General features: G+C 43.6%; 1 protein-coding gene across 1 annotated transcript in view; it reads left to right on the forward strand.

The window, feature by feature from the left end:
• Nucleotides 1-1,218, forward strand: part of LOC139831598 (uncharacterized) — a 40,424-nt gene extending 39,206 nt beyond the window's left edge. The window contains exon 7 of the mRNA XM_071820896.1: nt 985-1,218. Within this exon, the coding sequence (XP_071676997.1) occupies nt 985-1,218 (234 nt within the window). The remainder of the gene's footprint in view (nt 1-984) is intronic.
• Nucleotides 1,219-9,071: the final 7,853 nt, after the last annotated feature.

Genomic DNA, 9,071 nt, shown 5'->3' on the forward strand with positions numbered 1-9,071 from the left:
CAGATGTCGGCTTTGCCTACCAAACTATTTGCAACGATCGCGCATGCCTCCCGCTACTCCCTCGCGCGTCCATGAGATATCTTCATGTCCAGCTCCATGTTCAGCCTCACGTCCTTCTTCACGTCCAGCTGCTCCTCTTCTCCTCGTGCGATGCTTGTCTCCTCTTCATACCTGATGATACATAAATAACAAGATTTAGGCAGTATAAAGTTCTCATCAATCAAGGTATCATTTAGAAACAAATTCACCTGTTGCTTAAGTAGCTTCGCACGAGCCCTTGTAATAGGTCCAATCCGAAATTCATTGGACTTGAGCTTCACAGCAGGTTCATCTTCATTTATCAATGACGGAGGTAGTGGTGTAGTAGGGATGTCCTCATCACATATTGAGATAGACTTCTGTTTTGGTCGGGAAAGAGTTGCTAGAAAACAACTTGACATTAGATTTATCTCCAGTAAAGACCAGATTGCTGATGGTTTCACCAAGACTCTTTGTTTGAAGAAATTAGATGAGTTTAAGCGTAATCTAAACCTCTCCGGGGGTGTTAGAGTTGTATATCTGTACCTATACGATACAGAGTAGTACTCCGATTGTATACTGTACAAACTCTGTATATACCACTTAGGGGGGTTTTCCCTAACATATAAACATGCAACCGATCACCCTAACGGGTACGATCGTTCTCCTAAAAACCAATAATGACCTCCTCCGTCATCTACTAGCTCATCGCCTTGGATGTAGAACCTTGGGGTGTTGCAGCTCATCGACAAGCTGCGCAGAGGCTTCCTCTGGGTTGGGCAAGAAGAAGCTCGTGGTGGCAACTGTTTGGTAGCCTCGCACTCGGTTTGCTAGCCCAAATCTCTTGGTGGGCTAGGCCTCCACAATCTCAGATGGCTCAATGCCTCCCTCCGTGCAAGGTGGATCTGGTCACTTCGAACGAGCATGTTAAAACCGTGGCTCTGATTGGACCTGGTTGTCTCCAAGGATGCCCTGGCTATCTTCAATGTCGCGATCCGTATTACGGTGGGCTCGGGCGTCCAGGTGCTCTTCTGGACGGATCCTTGGATCGACAGGCTCAGCGCCACAACCATCGCTCCGGCGGTGGTAGCCCTTGTGCGCCCAAGCCGAATGCGCACGGTCACAGTCCAGCACGGCCTTGAGGCGAACCGGTGGACGACTGATACTGGTGGGCGGTTATCCGTTGATGCGGTGGTGTAGTTCCTCGAGGATCCAGCGCGTTCAGCTAGCCCCGGGAAGTCCGGATACGTTTGCCTGGAAGTTCAGTGCTGATGGCGCTTACTCCACCAGGTCGACTTACACCGCGTGCTTCGCCGGGCGCACGGCGCAGCCAGCCGCTAGCCAGGTTTGAACTCCTTCGCGTCGCCAAAATTCAAGTTCTTCGGCTGGCTGGCGGTGTGGGGCAGATGTTGGACCGCGATCGCCTCCAACGGCACGGCCTTGCGAACTATGGGGCATGTCCTCTCTGACTGCGGACGGATGAAACGCTGGACCACCTTCTCCTCCAGTGCCCCTTCGCCTGCACGATCTGGATCCCTGTCTTCCGACAGCAGGGGTGCTTGCATCTGCTTCCACCGGTGATGGCGTTCCTCACCAACTGGTGGCCAGAGGCGGAAGCAAGGGCAACCCGCAAGCGCAACGTGCTACCAACTCCATCATCCTTCTCACGTTGCGCTCCCTCTGGCTAGAGCGAAACGCGAGGGTTTTCGACGAGGCCGTCAGCACTGCCACTGCGCTCGTCAACCGCATCATAGACGAGTGGAAGAGCTGGTTGGTTGCCAGATCCCTAGGTAGGGGTGGATCGGTTAGAGGAATAGGATAGCGTGCTATCTCGCTGGCCTGCGTTGCCCGCATAGGGTGCTGCTGCAGCCGCTTTTGTAAACTATGGATCCGTCTCCTTTAAGCTTAATACAATGACCGCAGATCTCCTGCGAGTTCTAAAAAAAAACTGGGTCCTGAAAACTTCTGAGCCCCGACGAAGAGTTGGTTGTTGTTGTTGTTGACAGGGGAGTGGGCGATCGTGGTCTCTCATGTCGCGGCCATAGTGGAGCTCTGCCGGCACAACGATCCCCCCACAGCTCGGTTCGCCGGATCATCCCCAACACCTCGCTGAACGTCTTTCACGTCTCCAGTGTCACCAGGCAGTGTGTCCTTATGAGGGTCGGCGATGTCGACCACCTCGACGGAAAGGGTGCTCTATAGGATGTATTCGGCGGCGACCGACGGAGTCTTGCGTAAAGAAAAGGTTCGTATTGTCATTACATTAGGGCGATTTAAACATACAACATATTATTCTTCCAACTAGCAGCATGGCCCTCGCAAATGCGAGGCCAGCCTCTTCATTTTATTAGTATTTGCAAGCGACTTTAAGTTTGAAGAAGTACTATTTAGATATAGGCTCAAATTTAAAATTTAGCTGATATATGTATCGCCATTATGTGGAATTAATCGATCATTTCATTTTTCTCAATTTCTCGTTCAGAAAAATTATAGTGTCGCTTAGGCTAGGAAACATGTATAGCCATCTTTAATTTTTTTAACTCAATTTTTTTTTTGTTATCAAACTACTCGCTTTGTTTCGTAATGAAGATGTTGTTGGGAACATGAACAAAAGCTGGGACTACCAATATTTATTTAACAATACTTGAGAGTGGATACTCGAAAATCACACATGTATAATTTCTCAAGATCAAATTGGAATGTATCTTTAATCACCTTCAAACGTGTAATTTTTCAGATAACTAATTTTATTTGCTCTGAAAATAAGTACTCTCTCAAGTTCTAAGATACTAATTACTTCAGATGTCGGCTTTGCCTACCAAACTATTTGCAACGATAGCACTTGTGCATATAAAAAGTTATTATAGAAATTAATTATGTTCTGATAACACTCAAGCATATTTTGAGCCAAATCCATCCAGCAGCTGGCCGTTTTCCTTGCTCAATCGGAGCATGGATTCTTATAGGTGGCACCGGCTAACAAATATTGCAGCCACGCAGAAGATAATGACTGATCAGGACAGTATAAAAGAGCCTAAAAATAGAGTTGGCCTAAGTGCCGTATATAATATGGACTTCTTCCCAGGGTCCAACCAATGCACGACCGGCCGGGCAATTTCATTCGGTTTTACCACGTTTCTTTGTCTTAAAAAGTATTCGCGTTTGTGTTTTTCAAGATCGGGTAAGCCTTCGGACTCATTTTGTTATTAACTAGCACAGTGGCCCTCGCAGATGCTAGGGCATCATATATAAATTTAAGTTTTAATATGTCTTCATGCTACCGGGTTGAACATCAACACTTTAATCTATGTCCATTGTCTATACTACGTTAGTAATATCATAACCAACATAAATTTGTGGACTAATGAATGTTATGCCATTTATAAAATCTACATACTTACTCTATGACCATTAGAACATGGTATTAATAACTCAAAAAAGAGCATCGAATCTCTTGAGTTAGCTAGTTCATAAGTGACATTAGAGCTATGAAAAGAGATAAAGTTAGGATTGTGGGCATTATAAACATGGTCTAGTGACATAAATTTACAGTTAACTAAATATAATGTTGCTAGGTGTACCGGATTAATGTTTGTGGTTTTTTTACCAGAGAATTTTCTATCCTTCTCTTCTCTTTTTTTTCTAATACAGGGTACGCTCCGTGTGTTATGAACATATTGAGGATAGAAGTTTAAATGAAAATATCATGAAACTTCCCATAAGGGCGGCCGTCGCAACTATGGTGATATCATTCTTATTGTGTCAAAAGTACTATGAATTGAAAGCCAGTCGTCCTGTAGTTTCAAAGATATTCACACAATTTATATATAGTTCTATAGTCCAAGTAAATACAAAGATAGATATGGTATTCTAATTTATATTCTAAGATTCTAAATTGTTATTTTTAAACCGTTTTTATTAGATATGTCACAATGTACAATCCTATTTCAGTGATCAGTCAATATCATGCCACATGTATGTTTTTTAAACATAGTGGGTGAATAACTGTATATTTAGATAAGAACGTGTTTTTCGGAAATTTGTGACATAGAGATATTAATTTTATATATTCCAAACACTATACATTCCGGCTAAAATTTATACCATTTTACGCTAAATTATTGGAATACAATTAGATATATGTTTGGATTAGAATCATAACTTGAAGCAAAAAAAAAATTCCCCCGTAAACGTGATGGTATGTTTTGTTTTCGAAACACAGTATGTACAGATGCCCTACCATATGGGCACCTCCAAGAAACTCTTTAAAAACCTAACCAGATGAAAAATATCATGAAACTTCTTATAAGTGTGGCCTTAGCAACTATGATGATATCATTCTTATTGTGTCAAAAGTACTATGAATTGAAAGTCACTCATCCCGGAGTTTGAAACATATTTACATCAACTTTGTATATAGTTCTATAGTCCATGTAAATACAAAGATAGATGTGGTATTCTAATTTATATTTTAAGATTCTAAATTGTCACTTTTAAACCGCTTTTATTATATTTGTAATAACGTACAATCCTATTTAGTATCATCTCGTGGCACGTGTATGTTTTTTAAACCGAGAGCGTGAACAACTGGATATTTATATAAAATTGTTTTTTTCCAGAAATTTTTGCCGTAGAGATATTAATTTTATATATTCCAGGCACTCTACATTCCGACAAAAATTTATACCATTTTACGCTAAATTACTGCTGTACAGTTAGGTCTATGTTTGGATTAGAATCATAAATAGAAGCCAATTGTTTTTCCCATATAGTAAACCGTGATGGTGTCTTTTTTTTTTGAAACACAGCATGTACGTAAATACGATACGACCTACACTATGAGCACCTCTGAGAGAATCTTGAGAACCTAACCGGATAGTTAATCATATTTCTTCTTGCATATACATTACATGTGCTTGCCCATTAAACTGAAAAAATTATGGGCGGCTTATTTTTTTCCATTCTTAATCTTAGTTAATGGGATGAATGAGTCCATGTTATTTTCATGAATGCTACATAACACCTCTACATGAAAAAGCAACACAAAAAGTTAGTTTTTTCTCCAACGGATACAGAGTTGGAGTCTAATACGACTCATTATGTGCAGTAATAGCTCTGGACTCCTTCCTTTTCTTAGAGGACGGACTCTTTTTTTTTCGTGAGTGTAGCCTCCCGGCTTCTTATATTTTTTCTTCCCACAGACGGTGGCACGTACGTCGGACTTCTTTAATTTTTCTTTCCCACGGACTATGGTAGGTACGTGTCAAACATAACATATGGGGTACGTCCACAAAATATATACTCGTACATGTTACGTAATTTTTTTAAATCATGTCCGTTAAAATTACAGATCTAACAGTTAAAATAATTCGGATGATGTGGATCAACGTAATGTCTCTATTTTAGATCTCCATATTTTGCTTTTAGTATATAATAATAGATTTTTCTTTGCTACGGGAGGTGGCACATACGTGTTAAGTATGACATATCGTTTCCACCGTGTTACGTAAAATCTTTAAATGTTAACCATTAAAATTAGATCTAACCACTAAAATAATTATGATGATGTGGATTATTAACATGGTGTCTCTATTTTAAATATCCGTATTTTGCTTTTAGTATACTAGTTAAATTGCCCGTGCGTTGCACTGGGTGATTGCATTTTTACGGGTGATTGAAATCCGGTCCGCGTTACAAAATGCTGTTTTGTCCAAAATATTCCGAGCAATTTTACGATAGGTGTTTAGTTTTTATGTGCTAGAATTTGCTTTTGAATGTTTGAGTAGCATCCATCTCTACTAACTATAGCTGGAGACCGGCTTTTGTGAACCTGGGTGTATGTGAACCCACTTTCTCAAAAGTGGGTTTGTGATGTCAAAACATGTTTCAAAAATCGAAACACAAAATGATTGCAAAGATGATCTCAAACATGTGCCCTAGACATGAGTTTCGTTCTGAAAAAACATTTTATTTTGCCTCGGCAAAAAAGTGAAATTTTACAGGGCTATATAGCAGTATATATGTGACGTATTTTGTCTTTTTAGATTCTGAAATAAAAAAGTGGTTTCTCCGCGAAAACTTTCTACGCACACATGGAACATGCATACGTACCCCGATATTTTTATTTCAGAATTTTTTCACATTTCGAAAATGCATTTCCAACCTGGGTTCACGTGCACCCAGGTTCAAGTGGGGCTTTTCCCTATAGCTGTTCCTAAAGTAACTTGCATGCATGCCTCTATAGGGGCTTCGGAGCTAAATGGAACCGAGGACACCTCCCTTTGATTTGATTTTTGCATGACGAGCGACTAATTTGTATGGTGTGTGGGCTTGCGATGTTATGACGGCGTGCCAGCAGCAGTGCAACACGATGCAGCCATCTATCAAGTATACTATGCATAGAGATGTGTGATAATTAAACGGAGTGGATTGCCCCGCATGGTGCTTAAACAGAAGGATTGTCGGCTTCATAGTATGCAACATGGTGCATGATTCACGGAAAAGAGATTTGTAATTCGTTCTCTGCATTCCGTCCGTTTTGTGGATATCAAATGAAAGAAAAACCAAATAAACAGACTCTTTAGGCTCTCTTTTTTAGAATGACAAAATATGCATGTAATGATTTGATATCATTAGAAATAGGGCCTAAACTCTCAGTCTCACTCTGGGTAAAACACAACAAAAGACAGAAGAAAATTCATGCTGCAGCAATCGTCACACTGCACTACCAGAACAAACTCCAGGTAAGCAGGGGAACGAGCAGAGGAAATTTACCGTCCCTGGTAGCCGGCCGCCAAGCCAGGGCCACGAGGAAGGATGTGAACAGTACTATACTTTGCAGGTTGCAGAGTGTTTTATTCAATATTTCTAGATTGGTTTAGCACCATCTAGCAAGCATTTGTGCGCTTCTGATGTCATGCTTTTTTCCCCCAAAACGATACACAGGAACAACAAGATGGGAACAGCCGAAAGAGCGGAAGTGGAAAATGTGGAGGAGCTCCTCCGGCGAGCACGGCTGGCTGTGTCGCGAATCCAGGCCGCATCTAGCTCGACATCCACCGGGAAGCCCAATCCCACACGCAAGCATGGGAGGCGGCGTCCTCAATTCCGATTCCCCTTTTCAAATTTTCCTCCGCAGTTTCTTTATAAGTAATTAACAACTACTGTATTAGCAGACGGGCTCACAGACATGCTGGGAGCGATGGGTGGCAGGCGGCCGAGGTTGGATGTCGTCCCCAAGGCTAAGCGACCGGCGTCGGGGAAGAACATCCTGGCTCTAAGGGGTCGCGTTAATTACTGCGGTGGCAGCCGGGAAGGAGCACAGGGATGCCGCTGTAGCATGTAGACACACGGTTTCCGCCTAGGGAGGAGCTCGCAGCGTCGCGCAGGGAATCGGTGGTGGATCTGGGTGCGAGAAAACCGAACGCATCGGCGAAAGGTTAGGGACGACGGGGGCGATATGTTTTTTTTTCGTGCGGGCGGGGAGACGTTCGGGACGGAAACGGTAGGTAACTCACCGGTGGCATTGCCTGTAAATATGACTGGAAAGTAAGGGCAATTTGAAAACGGACGAAAAAAATGGGGAGAAACCTTCCTTCCTTTATTAGTAGGTATAGATAATAGATAGATAGATAGATTCATATTACTTGAAGCGCGTCCTCGATTTGTTCTCCAAAGCCACGAGCCTTAACATCAACTTTTATTAGAACACTTTTGAGACTTTTTAAACGGCTGTATGCATCTTAGCTATACAAAGATCGGGTGTAATTGATTTTCATAAGTAATAAAGCGTCCATTATAAAAAAAGAATGATCAGATTTTTGCTTCTATGGCCAACTCTTTCGGTTGCACTGTTTCGTCTTTCCCACAGACCTATCTTGGTCTTCCTCTTTCCACCCACAAACTTCGGTTCGCCGATTTTGCCTCCATCATCTCCAAGAGCGATATGCGCCTCTCTGGCTGGCGCGGGCGCTCGCTCCCATCGGTGGATGCCTGCTCCTTGTAATTCTCACGGCCATGATCTCCCATGCCATGAGCGCTAGGGGCCTCCCTGTTGGTGTCATCGAGGCCATCGACAAGAGGCGTCGAGCTTTCCTCTGGACTGAGGAGGAAACATGTAACGGCGGTCATTGCAAGGTCGTCTGGCCGGATGTTTGCACTCAAAAGAATCTTGGAGGGCTGGGAGTCCTCTCTATCCCTGCTCAGAACTCGGTGGTCCTCGCCAAGTTCCTAACCAAGCTTCACTTTGACTCCACTGCTCCGTGGGCCTGCTGGTTCCGACGTACATATGGCTAGGGCAACACCCGGGACCTTGCCGACCGTCACTACCTCGATACCCCCGTCTGGAAAGATATCATCGCTGGGCTTGATGCCTTTCGCTTAACCTCCAAGGTTGTTGTTGGGAATGACGCCTCCACTTCTTTCTGGTTTGACCTTTTGGCTTGGGGCCACCTTCACACTCCCTTTCCCTACTTGTTTTCCCATTCCTCTCTCCCCCAGGTCAACGTTTCCTTTATCCTCCACCATGGCCTCTCTGCTGCCCTCGGACCGCGCCTTTCGAATGATGATGTGGCTGAGCTTCGTGTCCTTACCTCCGAGCAAGGTTCTGTGGAACTAAATGATACCCCGGATTTTAAAAATAGACGCCTCACTAACAAAAAACTTTCAAACAAATGTTTCTATGCCAACTCTTTCAGGCATCTGCAAACTGATGATCTTGCCATCGGGATTTGGAGGAGCGCTGCCCCTTAAAGTGCAAAGTTTTCTGCTGGCTTGCAAGACGTTGGCGTCTCCCAACCAATGAGCGGAGATTCAGGCACAACCTCTCACCTTCGGCCACCTGCCTCTCTTGCCCTAAAGATGAAGACTTGGACCACATGTTGCTCTTATGCCCCCGCGCACAAGAATTCTGGAGCCTCTTCCACCGGGATTTCAGCTCCCGTGACTTTTGGTGCTTTGTTGATATCTGGCTCGCGCATGACCATTCTTATGAGGAAGCCACGGTCAACACCTCCATTGCTTGGATCATTTGGAAAAGGCGGAATGCTCTCGCC

The sequence above is a fragment of the Lolium perenne genome, chromosome 5 (genome assembly GCF_019359855.2).
Source record: "Lolium perenne isolate Kyuss_39 chromosome 5, Kyuss_2.0, whole genome shotgun sequence".
In the NCBI taxonomy this organism is placed as follows: Eukaryota; Viridiplantae; Streptophyta; class Magnoliopsida; order Poales; family Poaceae; genus Lolium; species Lolium perenne.